We start from the raw sequence: 15,410 nt of genomic DNA, 5'->3' as shown, positions 1-15,410 counted from the left end.
AAGGTTACTAAGTAGAGCAAATGGCAAGCTTGAGATATTTGCTGTCAAATAAGTCAGAAGTGGCCAAGGGCAGTGGCTCACACCTGTAATCCCCACATTTTGAGAGGCCAAGGCAGGTGGATCGCTTGAGCCCAGGAGTTTGAGACCAGCTTGGGCAACATGTTGAAATCCTGTCTCTACAAAAAACACAAAAAATTAGTCAGGTGTGGTGGTACTGTAGTGTCTCTGTAGTCCTAGCTACCTGGGAGGCTAAGGTGGGAGGATCACCTGAGCCAGGGTCGAGGCTGCAGTGAGTCATGATCGCACCACTGCACTCTAGCCTGAGTGAGTTAGAGCTGTTTCAAAAACATAAATTAAATTAAATTAAATTAAATTAAATTAAATTAAATTAAATTAAAAAACCAACCAAACAAACAAAAAGAAATAAGACAGAGGTAATTTGCTAGGGCTGCCATAAAACAAGTTTCACAGCCTGAGTTGCTTAAGCAACAGAAATTTATTTTCTCATATTTCTGGAGGTTAGAAGTTTGAGATCATGGTGTCAGCAGAGCTGGTTTCTTCTGGGGCATCTCTCCTTGGCTTGTAGATGGCTGTCCTCTCCCTGTGTCCTCAGATAGTCATTCCTCTATGTGTACCTGTGCCCCAATACCCTCTTCTTACAAGGACATCAATTATATTGAAATAGGACCCACCCTAATGACCTCATTTAACCTGAATTACCTCTTTGAAGACCCTATCTTCAAGGACAGTCACATTCTGAGACACTAGAGGTTAGAACTGCAGCATATGATTTTGGGGCAGAACACAGTCCAACCCGTAATGAGTAGGAACCATACAGAGGAACAGAAAAAGGTTGGGGTTGATTCAAGGCAAAAGGAAAGAAGATGGCGGAGGAAAGAGAGCTGGGAGTGGAAGGTCAGGAAGTGAAGACAGAGATAACCGGAGGAGGACTCTCAAAGATCCCTGTAAGAGAACCACCCCCACAATAATGTTCGTCCAGAGTGGTTGCTCTCAGAGACTGTTTGCTCCCAGCTATCCAGGTTGCCTCTGCCCATACTCAAAAACCCTCAAGCTTGTTTTTAACCACATTTTTGCAGTCGATCACCCACCCCTTATATCGTTTTCTGTTGATGGTAGGTGGTGGAATGTATTCAAGCCTGACTTGGGGCTCTGTGGACCTGGGAGAAGGGTAAAAGTGGCATATTCTTCTTGAGTCTGTCGGGTTGATAGTAGATATGATCTTCATTCCTGCTTCATCACACAGTTTGTTTTTCGTCTTGTTCCCAGGAAGATGTTTCTCCCAGGTCCAAGACAGCTAGGACCCGTGGTATTCATGATGTAACAGAAGGAAGGGAATCTTTAATTATTTTTACCCAAAGAAAGAGGGAAAATAAAACCAAAAACTTTTGACTAAAACAATCTCTATGCTTCATTTGTAAAGACCATCTTTTAGCCACACAGTCTTTTGTTACTGTGCTCACCATTTGCCACTGTGACCACAGCCTTCTTTTGAAATCTCCTGTCCATGGTTCTCAGAGGTCTATTTCATGATGCGAGGTGTAATGAAAGGGATTTGCAGCTGCTGTCTGGCTCTCCAGGCAATTTTGTCTGGTGATACCTCCTTCCGTGGTATTTTTAGTTCTCATCTGTAGCCTTCTGTTTCTTTCGTGGCTGTGCCTCTGGCTTTTCAGAGTATACTACAGAGTGGCCTGAGCTCCCCAGCTCCCCCCTGATCTATGCTGCACAATTACAGAAGCAGGCTGATAATCAATGTAATTGAAGATCAGAGTTAATGAGGACCTCCGTGCCCGTGCAGTCCCCTGAGCAACGCTGGGCTTCAGATGCTAGATAACGAAATGATTGGGCTGAACTGAAAATCCATTTGGCTAATTAGATGATGTATATTCCCATAAGAAAGTGGGAGAAAAAAACATATATATATATATTTAAAAATAAGGAAACATGACATTTTGAAGTTGAAATTTTGGCAGAGATTTATTTCAGAGTCATTGCTCTCTGGGGAGATCTATTTGAGTGTAGTAAGGAACTCAGAACAGTCAGTAAAGTGGGGAGGACACTTTAAAGCCAAAAAATAAAACGAGGGTCCAAAGAAAAACTAGAAAAACATGAGACACATGGAATAGTGCCTTTTATTCTTTTTCTGTGTAGTTTGTATTCCCAAATAAATGGAATTTATTCAGAGAGCTCTGCTAGACATGCCTTAAACTTAGTGCTCTCTTTCTCTCTTGTTCTCTCTCACATGCCCACACCCAACCTTGACTTTACCCTAAGCACGGCAGTGATAGTAGAGTTAAATGAAGCCGGGCTTTGCCTTCAAGAAATGCACAATCTAGATGGGCAAATAAGTAAGGGAAGTGAGGGGCAGGGGGAGGGGAGCAGGCAGTCATGCTTTACCTTAGATTTTTCATATCTGATCTTCCTTCCTGGGCTATAAGTTCTCAGTAGGCAGACGTTCTCAACCAGAGCCTGCTGCAGGGCTTGGCACATAGCCATATCGGAGTGAATGAATGACACTCTACCACAGCACATATAGGTGCTACTTCAGTGGTATGCCTTGCAAGTAGTAAAGAGATTAAGAGTAGTGCAGGCCAGTTTTGGAGTCTAGCCTTAAGGGATAAATGCCACACAGGTAACCACTTACTCTGGAGGAAACAGTTCATTATGCCATCGTCTCCTTTGCATCCTTCAAGGTGTAGCTTAAAGGCCAACTCTTCAGTGTTCCTCTTTGAGCCCCCTTTTTCCTCTCCCTTATATCCAAAGACAATGCCTATATTTTTCAGGCAATTCTTACCACACTCTAGGTTGTACTAAAGATATCTGGACAGATATTTGATCTCCCTTGTTTTATCCCTAATTTTCTCAATGGATTCAGCCCATTTCTTAGTCTCTATGTCTATTTCTTACACAGGAAGGAATTTAATCAACGTTGGGTAAATGATTACATTAAATTTGGCACAAAGTTACTTCTTTTCAGGCTCTGATATGGCACCTCCCTGCCACACATCCTTGACCTTTCTCACTGAGTTTCTCTACCTCCTTCTCTACTTTTGCCATACACATCATAAGCCCATTCGGTGAACAAGAGCTCAGGAGCCACAATAGTGATGTTCGACATTTAGTTTGGAACTGGGGAGATTCTGAAGGGCTAGTCTTATATTCTGGCTCTCACAGGATGGAAAAATTAAACTGTGGGATCAATGTGGAGGCATTTCTGCTTCACAATTCCATGATGAAGTGAATTGAACTTCCCTCTAGTCAAGCATGGAACTCTGATTTCATTAATGCACTTGACATTCACTAAAGTCCTAGTATGTATCAGGCATTTTACTGAGAGTTGGATTGATAAGGACTAATGAGTCATGACCTCTTCTCTGTAGGAAATCACAGTGTATCAGAGAAAGCAAAAGTCCTCCAACTCTACATGATATGCACTGTAGAAGAATTCACAGACTACTATAGACAGAGGAAAAGGACCATAAAAAGCAACTGACCAAAACCCCTAAGCCTCAAGATAGCTTGAAAAAAGGCAAATGTTCCAGCTTCAAAGGCTGAAAAATCTTGGTTTAAGTTCCACTTTGGCCACTTACTGGTTGTGCAAATTTGACCATGTCATTTTCTCTCTGAACTTCATGTTCAATTGGAAGAAATACCTGTCCTGCAAGGCTGTTGTAAGGGTTAAGTGAACAGAATACATATCACATTCATGCCACGAATGAACAGAGGACATTCAAAGGATAGTAACTCCCTTCTGCCATTAAACCAACTGTGTAACTCTGCATAATATCTTTTTAAAGACCTTAAGGATACACTGCCGTCTTAGTTTGTCCAGCCTACTATAGCAGTTGGTTTATAAACAACAGAAATTTATTTCTTACAGTTCTGGAGACTGCAGATTCCAAGATCAAGGTGCTAAAATATTAAGTGTTTGATAAGGGTCCATTTCCTTTTTCACAAATGACCACTTCTTCCTGTGTCCTCCCATGGTGGAAGGAGTGAGGGAACTCTCTGGAGTCTCTGTGCTAAGGGCACTCATCCCATTTAGAGGCTCCACCCATGTAATCACCTCCCAAAGGCCCCACCTCCAAGTATCACCACATTGGGGATTAGGTTTCAACATAGGAATTTGAGAGGACACAAACTTTCCATTTATTATCCCTGCTTTTTTAAGCCAGTCTCTTCCATAGAGACTCATATTTCTCGTAATTGAGAGAAATCTGTTTACTGGTATTGCATTTAGAGCTTCTAAGTTCATAAGAATTGAAAATAATAATCAAAATAGTTCCTGTTCCTTGAGATTTCACAGAGCTTGTAGTGGACATTGTGATGCTGCCCTCAGGTTTCCAGTCAGCACCTAGGCACTTATTCCCCAGCTGCCAGAAATGTGGATGGTTGACCACTCTCAGCTGAGTCATTTTTTGAGCAATGCCTTCCGCTGAAAGGGACCACTCCACACAAGATTATGTCCCCTCTCCAGGGACAGCTCACAGCTTATGACTGGCTGATGTGGGGATAGAAAGTCCTGACATCTTTGTCTTGATTTGGAACATCACTGAAGGACCATCCCAGCCCCAGAGCTCCCCATGGGATCAGCTGAGGGCTTTGCTGTGTGTTAGTTTGACCTCTCCCTTTGCCTAATCCCACTTTGCTCATCCTCTTACAAGAATATGTACCTCAAAACATCCTGAACGCTTGTGTCTGCCTCCGAGTCTGTTTTCTGGTGATTCAGACCTAAGACAAATGCATTGTCTTATGCAATCTTTATATCAACCTATGAAAGGGTACTTGGTATCACACTTTTCATATAGGATAACTGAGGGTTTGTTTTTTTGACCAAGTTTGTAGAGCTGGTAAGTAAAAAAGTGAGGATGTGAGCTCATATCTTGCTGATTCTATTCTCTTTATCACTGCACTGTGTAACTTTCCTGAAGTAGAGGGATTAACCAAACTCAGTCCTGGGACACAATTCAATATCCATCTTTCAGTCTTTAGTGAGAATAAATACAAGAATTATCCATTTAAACAGCATGACTGTGCTTTTTTAAAGAAAAATCTGCAGTTGATACTGATGTTCTGTGCCTTCCTCAAAGACCCATGTGACATGTTTCTGCTTGGGCTTATTTCCGGGGGGGGGGGGTGGAAATATGGCTTTGCAGATAGATTTGCATATCTTCTTCTGCCAGAAATTTGAAATGTGGAATCCAACAGACTCCTTCCTTTTTTGCCTTAGCTGCCAAGGACTTTAGGGCCAACTTGAAATGTGGTCATTTCATTATCTCAGTCCTGATACTATCTATTCCCCCTACTTCACAAAGATGCCTCTTTCTTTTGCACCAAAATTATGTTGTCCACTGTGCCTTTACTTAGGGATTTACTGCATAGGATGACAGAAATCATATGATTTGTGTGAATTAGAGAAGCTAATCATTGCCGATTATACCCTTACTATTTCCAGGGAAACTTCTCCTCCCACAGTCTTAGACGCTCAGACAGCCAGGTGTGGTCTGATGTGATCCCGCCTCTCTGGCCATTGCTCATTGGACCACAGCTTTTCACCAGAGTCAAGAGGAGTCCAACCATAGGTCAGCCAGCAGAGTCAGATGTGACCTGACAGAGAGGCCCCCATAGAATGCATTTGATTTTTATTAACTGAGTCTATCTTTGGAGAACTTGAATTGCACTCACAGAAAGATTTGTTTCTTTGTTTTTACTTGACAGTGAGGTAGACACAAGGTGAGAAGCTGAGTCATGTTAATTATAAAACACAATTTAAAGTCTCCTGCTGCTGCCGTCTCTAGATCTGCCATCAATCTAGACTCACGCTCCCTGTCCAGCTTTGTGAAGCCTGGTCTTGTGTGGGTACATATTTTTCCCACTGTGAAATTCTATCTTTGTTTTGTTTTATTGCTATACGTACATACACTCACCATTTGCAACTTATATGCCCTGAATGGGCTTCTGTTTCTTGCCTCCCAAAAAAAGTGTGTGTGTATATATATGTGTGTGTACATGTGCATGTGTGTGGAATATCTTTCTATCTATAGATTATTATACATTTATGTGTAATATGGTAATATATACATATATGTATGTTTCCAACTATATGTGGGATAATAAGGAACATTTTAGAGCGAATATTGGCCTTCGCAAGCACTCAAGAAGAAATGTTAGCCATCATAAATGTTGAAAAATTGGTTGATTAGAATAAAAATGTTAATATTTAGCTTCTCCTGAAGAAAATCTGAAGATCTGGTGCCATTAGCCTTTAGTTCCATGTGGCAAGAGCTGCTGGAGCTGTATCATAGCTGCCCCATTTTATTGGGGCCTACAGTGTTACCTGTGTGTCAAACCCCACCTTCTCCCTATTGTTCTGCAACATCAGGGCATTTTTTTTTTTCTTGGGTGGGTGCTGCTCTTTTCCTTAGAGGTGCTGGGGATTTCTTTGGAAATCTCACTTTGTCTCTGTTTTCTCTATCTTGGTCTGTCTCTCTATATCTTTCTCTCTTTCTCATAATAACACAAAAACAACACAAGCGTTGTAGGAGACCTGGATGCTATTGCCTTCACACTCAGCCAGTCTCTCCTATTAATGTTAGCCTCCTGACCCCTGTGGGTGTCAGTGACCCCTGTTCCAGAGGAGACACCTGAGTGACAGGGACATTAGCTTTTTTCATTTCCTTTGAAATTTAGTATTTAATCATTATTTCCTAGGATAAGTCAGGTGCCAGCTAAGCATTTTATCTACATGAATTTATTTCGTTCCCTTATCAACTCCATGAGGTAAGTTCCTTTAATATTCTCCTTTACAGAGGAAGTAACCAAGACCCGGGGCATTGTGTGACTTGCCCGAAGTCAATGCCTATTAAAGGCAGATCCTGAATTTGACCCTACTTCCCTATAGTCCTAAGGGCCTATCGTTCATCACTAGGCTGAATTCTCTCCCATGTTTGATCTGCCTCTATCTCCCTATGGGCTTGCAACACCATGACGGGCACATTGCAAGTGCGCTTAGACAAATGAGATCAGATGACCTGGGGGATGTGACTCGTACGCACCTCTCTGTGTTCCTGTAGCATCAGCTAAGACCTTAAAATCAGTGAGAAAGTAGTCATCTCTCTGTTCACCCATAGGAAGCAGCTTCGTGGTGAGTGAAGGGAGCTACCTGGACATCTCTGACTGGTTAAACCCGGCCAAGCTTTCCCTGTATTACCAGATCAATGCCACCTCCCCATGGGTGAGGGACCTCTGTGGACAAAGGACGACAGATGCCTGTGAGCAGCTCTGCGACCCAGAAACCGGTGAGCCATGGGAGCCGGGATGGGGATAGAGGGTGGGAGAGGCTGGGTGGAAAGAGGCTCTGTGCTCCCTCTACCTAAAGAACTATGGATTCTGAGCCATTGACAAGTGACTGGATAAGAAGGCCCATCAATCTAATTAACACTAATCTATGTGCTGCCATTGCCTTTTAAGGGAGGAAATTCTTAGAGAAACACAGACTCTCAGAGTAAGAAAGGACCACAGAGAACATCTGGCCCAACTCCAGACAAGCAAAATGTCTGCACTTCAGATATCCCTGCGTTCAGAGCTTATCTTCTTGTGACTAGCTGGGTGATCTTGAGCAAGACACTGCCTACCTTTCAGTACAAGAGAATGAAAATAGCACCCAACCCACAAAACTGTCATTAGGATTGAATGAGATGCTGTGGGGAAATCTCATAGCGTATTCATTCATTCACTCAACAGGTATTTCTTTAGTAGCCAGGCATATTTTTAGGTATTGGGAAGATAGCAGTGAACAAAATATGCAAAATCTCCACCCTCATGAAGCTTACATGCTAGTGGGGTAGACACTAAACATGCACTGTGGAATATAGTAGCCACTAGCTACATGTGGCATTTTATTTTAAATTAATTGAAATTAAATAAAATTAAACATTCGTTTTCCCAGTCATACAACCCAGATTTCAAGTGCTCCATAGCCATACACTAGCAGCTACATTTTTGCACAATATAGATATAGAGTATCTTCATCATTCTGAACATTTCTATGAGACAGTGCTGCAGTAGTCAAATAAGCAGGTAAATTATATGACTCTGTGAGGTGATGATAGATGCTGGTGTAGGGGAAAAGAATGATGTACAAAGCATGTAGAGTGCTAAGCTGGGAGTATGGGTGGAGTTTCATTATACACAGTGTGGTCGGGGAGGCCTCTCTGAGAAGGTGACATTTGAGCAGCCACCTTGAGATGGGAGAATAAACCATGTCAGTATCCGAGGGACATGTTCCAGGCAGACAGAGATAAAAGAGTCAGTGGTGCAGTCTCTACTTACTACAACCTCCACCTCCCAGGTTCAAGTAATTCTCCTGCCTCAGCCTCCTGAGTAGCGGGGATTACAGGCACGTGTCACCATACCTGGCTAATTTTTGTATTTTTAGTAGAGATGGGTGGTTTCACCTTGTTGGTCAGGCTGGTCTTGAACTCCTGACTTCATGATCCACCCATCTCAGCCTCCCAAAGTACTGGGATTACAGGTGTGAGTCATTGCGCCTGGCCTAATATGCTGCTTATTTAGCACTGGTAGTGGGGCCAAGATAGAGAGTAAGAAAGAAGGGGAGTAGGAGAATAAAGCTGAGAAGAAGAAGTTTTGGGGCATGGTGGTCCTCAGGGCCTTGTATAGGATAATATGGACTTCAGATTCTACTCTGAGGAAGATGGACAGTCTTTGGGAGATTCTGAGTACAGAAGCAACATGCTGTGACCTGCATTTGAATAGGACCACTCTGGCTGCTGTGTGGTGAATTGATTCAGGAGTGTTCAAAGGTCCTGTTACTCTAATCTAGGCAAAGGTTGGTAGTGGCTTGGACCATGGAGGTAAGAGACGAAGATGGTGAACAGTGATCAGATTCTGGATATATTTAAGAGTATACGCTCAACAGAATTTATTGCTTTGAATAGAATGCAAACAATAGAGTGGAGTCAAAGATTATTCCAAATTTTTCAGTCTGAACAATGGGACACATTGAGTTATTATTAACTGAGTCAGGGGATGCCGTGGGAAGGTCAGGGTTGGGTGAGGAAGACAAAGAGTGCTGTTTTGGGTGTAAGTTCAAGATGACTACTAAACATCAACAGAGAATGGGTATTTGGGTCCTGATCTAAGAGCCCCCAACTAAATTGGGATTCCAGTAGTAGAACGTCTAGCAACCCTTCCCAAATGGGAAATAAAGTGGGGCTGGGTGTGGGTGTTTACAGTGTGCCCTTCACGGGATGCTTCTTTTACCTGGTGGGCAGCCTAAGATCTGGTTGTCTGATGGTGACCCAGGAGATCACCTGTGATCCTGTGAACTTCTCACACAGGAAGCCTGATTACACTGACTGCCACCCTTGGTGGTTTATCTAACCTGTGCGCAGTTAATGTCTGCCTGACATTAGGCAGTCATGTGCTGGGAGCCTGCCCTTGTGTTCTCCCCAACATCCAGGGCCTAGGATAGCCCCTGCTCCTTCAAACAGAAAGCACAGATTCAATTAAACACCACCGTAGGAAACAAGTTCAAAGATTAAATACTTACAGATCCTGAGTCAGGAAGGCAGTCTTCTGTCCCTGGGTCACAGGAGGCAAGAGATGGGGGATGACTCAGTTGCCAAATTTGTTAGTTTAATTGTCTTGACAAAACTGTGTTTATTTCTATCACCTCATCTTCTGCCTCTATTCGCCTTGTGTCCTGGGCTCTAGGCATACCACCCACGTGCAGGTTCGCTGAAGGCACCATGCCCTCACATGCCTCTGTCCCTTTCACAGGCTGTTTCTTCTCCTTGAAAATGTCTTTTTCCTTTTAATGGGAGAGCAGGGGCTTCTTTTTATTTCCTACACTTTCAGCCCAAACACCTTTCCTCCCACAGGTGGCATTCCTGACCCCCTCCCCCTAGCCCTGAACAGACGAATGGGCCCTCCCACCTACTGTCATTGCCTTCTGTGCTTCCATATGTCATGGCCTTGTTCCTTTACAGAGTCATTGTTCTTTCCTTGTCTGGAACTATCACCAGACTGTAAACTTTGTTGGAGCAAGGAGGGAGGTTCAAGATGTCTGTTTCACTTTTCTTGCTATCTTTAAAATTCAGCATAATGCCTGACATGTAATTAAGAGACAAAGAATAATACAAGGAGGAAGGAAGAAGGGAATTTTCCTCCCGATGCTTCTTGAAACAATTCTAGTTGTTCCCCTTTTATTCACTTACATAAGAACTCAAGTTAAATATTTGGCAGATCTAGAAAAACTGGATCACCAACAACTGTGCAGCATCCAGGTATCTGAGTTCTAGGATACCCTGGTCTTACTCTCTTATTCCAACACATCTCCAGCAGCATCCCTCTTTCCATTGCTCACTCTGCTTATACTCACAATTATTCCCCAAACATCCCCATGTAAAGTTTCACCTTTTGACTACAGTTCAGCTCTTCTCTCCACCTGAAATGCCTCCCACCCTTTAATCATCTACCTTCCACAATCCTACTCATTTAATTTCTTCTTACTTCTTCTCAGTAGAATGGATGACTTCTTCTACGGAATCATCAGAGTTCTTTGTTGACTAAAAACCAGATTAAAACTTGAGTTAATGATTGAAAGTTTATCTCCCCTGCTAGAAAGTAAATTCCTTAGGGCCAGAGATCATATCTGTTCCTATATTCTTTCCACCGCAATGCCCAGGAAAGCACCTTTCTCTTATAAGTCACTCAAGGTGTAAACGGATAGGACTGTCTACAGGTGGAAAATTGAAATAGGAACATAAGATCCCTAAATATATTTTCATGGGGCTTAACTCAGATCTACTTTGTAAAATTTAGTTCAATTCATTAGATTCAATTCAAGCAAGATTTTCTTAATTCTGCAACTCATAAGTCGGTGTGTTAAGTATTATGGGAAATCACAGACAAATTGCACAATGTTCTTGCCTTCATGGATTTTACACTCTCACAGGCATAAAAAGAATCCGCTCATATATAGCTATTATGAAAAACACAGTGTAGTATAAATCAAGAACAATGCATTAACAAAGTGCCTCAAGCCTGAAGAACAGGGAGAAATGTATTCTAGATGGGGATTTCAGGAGATACGTCATGGAGAAGATGACCTTTTAGCTCAGCTTTGTAAAATCAGTAGGGACTATGAGTATGGAGGGTGCTTTAGCAGAGGGAACTTGATTTTTTGAAAAAGAGAAAAGTTTAGAATGATTCTAGGACCCAGAGAGCAGTTTAGTTGTGCTGCCATCTGGAGAATGAGGTGCAGGCAGAGCACTGGGAGAGTGGCAGGGGATGAGGTTGGGAAGGTAATATGAAGAGAGGTCTTTAAAAGGTAAGGATCCAAAGACTTTGAGAGCATCTGTTCTCACAAGTAGATGGGTCCACCTGTTTTGGAGAGCATCTAACTCCCTAAAAGAACAATTAGAACTTTCTCCACTCTTTGCTTCCCATCAGGAATTAGAATTTGGGGAAAGTCATGGAAAAACTAAACCCTGAAGCCCTATATACATTTAGATGTGGATATGTCAAAAGTAGCTTAGCTTCTTTTAAAGAAGTCTCTCCTTTGTGAGTCAAATCTATAGAACTGGACAGAGTTATGGAGTTGAAGCGTTGGTTATCATTCCCTAAAGCTTTTCTGGATGTGTTGACAAGAAGAATTGTTTCTGCCAAGTGACAGGGAAGGAGGAGGAAAGTGGAGAAGATGCTATAGCTGAAACATTTATATAATTGTCTTGGTGCACACATGAACCTGGCCAAGTTTTCCTGGCTGCATGCCACAGCCCATCTCCGGTGTGTTTTTCCAGGGATTTCAACAATTAGTACCACCCACAGGGATGACTGTGGAATTAGATCCGTGATGTGCTGGAGCCAGCTCACGTGGCGTCATAAGAGTTGACTGTTAACATCTTTTCCCAACTCTTTGTTCAGTGATGGCATGTTGATAGCCTGAAAATATGCTGTGGTGAGGATGTTTACACCAACACAATTGGTAAATGCAACAAAATCGAGTTTATTTTTTTTTCAGAAAGACAATCATTAAACATTTACCAGCACAACACTGGATGAGATGAGAACAAACTAATGAAAGACCAAGACAAAAACGTGGCTAGTGGAGACCTGAACATGTCACCAGAGTGACATTGTGCTCCTTCCCAGGATAGACTACTATTATCTTCATCTCTCTGAGGACAGAAAGTGAACATCCAAGGACTACTTGCTCTGGTCCAATAAAATGCAACACCAAACAGTTGAAATCATTAGGCTTTGACTCTCAAGAATATCAGTGTGGTAATGTCTTATTGTGAAACAGCTTTATTAAAGTTCTGCACAACTGTGGCATCACACCAAGTTCTGTAAATAAAACCTTTGACAATATGGTCTACAACACATGAAGCAAATGACAGCAGAACACTAACTCATTCTTTCATATGTTTATTCATTCATTCAAGCACTTAGTGAACCACAGTAGGATTGGAATATCTTCCTGAGTCAGACACAGCCAGGTTTAAATTCTCTCTTCTCTGTTTCCTGGTTGTAGGGAGCTGGGTAAGTCATTTAACATATTCAAGCCTCATTTTTTATAACTAAAAATGAGAAGAATAATTTCAACTTTTTAGAGTTGTTGTAAGGATGAGATGAAAAATAAAATTTAAAATTCACTGGCGCAGTGGATAATATATGGTGGAAACCCAATACAAGGTTTTCTCTTATTTTTATAATCAGTTATTCAGTCATGTGTATCTTCACTTACTAGTTCAGTAAATATTTCATGAGCTGTTTAATCCAACAATGTGCATAGCATTAGATTATGTGAGAAGAAAATACGATATCATCTCTGCCCTCTAGTAGCTAACCAGCTGAAGGAGGAATTTAGAGTAAGCTAGACATTCCTATCTGCTGAACTTTTATTTAGTCTTTGTGTGACTTTTGAACATTGGCAGTTAAAAAAATTACTGGCCAGGCATGGTGGCTCATGCCTGTAATCCCAGCACTTTGGGATGCCAAGGCAGGTGGATCACTTAAGGCCAGGAGTTCGAGACCAGCCTGGCCAACACTGTGAAACTCTGTCTCTACTAAAAATACAAAAATTAGCTGAGCATGGTGATGCATGCCCGTAATCCCAGCTCTTTGGGAGGTTGAGGCACAAGAATTGATTGAGCCTGAGAGGTGAAGGTTGTAGTGAGCTGAGATTGCACCAGCACACTCCAGCCTGGGTGACAGAATGAGACTCTGTGAGAAAGAAAGGAAGAGAGAGAGAGGAGAGAGAGGGAGGGAGGGAGGGAGGGAGAGATGGAGGAAGGAAGGAAGGAAGGAAGGAAGGAAGGAAGGAAGGAAGGAAGGAAGGAAGGAAGGAAGGAAGGAAGGAAGGAAAGGGAAGGAGAAAGAAAGGAAGGAAGGAAGGAGAGAGAGAAAGAAAGAAAAGAAAGAGGAAAGAAAGAAAAAAGAAAATAATTATTAACTTTAAACCTTCAATCCTAATGTCAACTTTGCCACAAATTTGCCATTTGACCTTGAGTATGCCACACCATGAACTTCAGATTCCTTTTCTTCAACAAAGCAATGAGTGGGAACATATTTTTAGTGCAAGAAGAGTTCCTAGCCATCTAGTGTAATTAAATGAGGAGATCAAGAGCCACCAAGGCTAAGCACATTTCCCTGTGTCATACCATAAATTAGTGGCATGATACAAATTAAAAGTCTAAATAATTTCTAGGATATTTTCCAGCTCAAAATCTATGTTTCTATGACATTTTAAGCACTAATAACTTAGCATGTACATATGATTGAAACAATTTGTAAATGGCATTTATACAAATTGAATTTTCTTTCCACGGTTGATATGAACTTCAGTCATGTTCACCATTACATTCAGTTTATTTCAATGTCTTCAGCAGTCACTTTTCATTTGTAGTAGGATATGAAATGAGAATATACTTTATGTGGTTATGTCATATAGCAATCTTATATTGTACTAAATATTTCTCATGCTTACAGATTGTTTCTAGTATTTGCTGAGCTCTATGTTACTAAAGTTTAAAGAGATACAGGATTTTTATGAAGCTATAAATTCCAAGAATCTACAGTGATGGAGAAATTCCCTGTTTTGAAGGAAATGGTATCTTTAGGGCTTTCTAGGTGGTAGAGCATATGTAGTGAAGTATGGTAATAAGTAGGTAAAAGCCACAGTAAAATATGCTGATATTTGTCTATAGAGAACCAACTTTCTGGCAGACTGAAGAGGGGACATTTGTATATGAGTATATACATTATAGAAAGACTTGGTCTTTGCTCACCTTGTTTATTGCTGTATCTGGAAATGAAACAGTTCCTGTATCAATACCTCTTTTCTTGGATGGATGGATGGATGGATGGATGGATGGATGGATGGATGGATGGAAATCAAGTTTCAGCTGCTAAAGTGTCAAGGCTCATTCAATGAGTAAGGTGTAGGCTTCTTGTGTCAGCACCATGGAGAGTTCTCAGGGTGCTGACAACACTCTGGCTAAGGTGTGTGTTTGCTAAATTAACACTTTCTCAGCGATACCTAATCCTTTTCTGAAACTCACCTTCTCCCCTGCTTGGGCAGCACTGGTCTTTTCTGAACTCAAATAAGGTAAACTCTTCCCTTTATACGTTTAGAATTAGTCCTTGTTTAACCATGCTGCTATTCCAGAGAGCCTCAGCTGGGCATATCCTCCATGAAATGAGTCTCTCTGATCCTCAGAACCCATATTGCTCTCCAACTCACCACTCATTTGTCATGAACTTTACTAGAACGTGAATTAAACAGAACTCATCTGAATTTATTATCAATTAATGAACATGATACCTTGTTATTCTGGCATGAAAGATAATGGAATTAAGCTTTTTAAAATCTTTTCCAACAAAAGTAATTGAAAGAACAACAAGAAACCAAAGTTTTCTGCTTACATTCCATGAAACAAGTCAGTAACTCATAAATCCTATTTCTCTCATCAGATTAATCCATTTAATGCAGATTCATTATCTATATGTAGCAAATGGAGTGTTAGACAACAACCAAATACAGCTTATAGTCAAAAGAGGTATAATGGAATTTTGGTGAGATATCAAGAAGTACATGAACACTGAAGTGACAATAACAACATCTAAAATTATTAGGCACTTATTGTGTACCAAGCACCATGCAAAGACTTTATATAGCTATTCTCAGTTATTATAATAACACTTCTAGGTAGTTATTGTTGCTTCGATATAAGTAGCTGTGTCTTAAAGCAGTTGGTTGACATTCTCAAGGTCATATATTTACTAAGTATCACTGCTGGGATTTGGCCAAGCTACTGTTTTAAGGAGTTGGCATGTGAGGAAATTTGCTTAGCATTGAAAAAAGA

The 15,410-nt window shown here is 41.3% G+C and overlaps 1 protein-coding gene across 4 annotated transcripts in view; it reads left to right on the top strand.

Moving 5' to 3' along the window:
* ASTN2 (astrotactin 2) overlaps positions 1 to 15,410 on the top strand; it is a 987,199-nt gene that overhangs the window by 403,389 nt on the left and 568,400 nt on the right. For all 4 annotated transcript variants that reach the window (XM_007968251.3, XM_007968252.3, XM_007968250.3 and 1 more), the window contains one exon: positions 7,149 to 7,316. In XM_007968251.3, the coding sequence (XP_007966442.1) occupies positions 7,149 to 7,316 (168 nt within the window). The remainder of the gene's footprint in view (positions 1 to 7,148; positions 7,317 to 15,410) is intronic.

Source organism: Chlorocebus sabaeus, chromosome 12 (assembly GCF_047675955.1).
Source record: "Chlorocebus sabaeus isolate Y175 chromosome 12, mChlSab1.0.hap1, whole genome shotgun sequence".
NCBI classification, from domain to species: Eukaryota; Metazoa; Chordata; class Mammalia; order Primates; family Cercopithecidae; genus Chlorocebus; species Chlorocebus sabaeus.
Note: the sequence above shows the minus strand (reverse complement) of the source record. Positions and strands in the feature narration are given on the sequence as shown.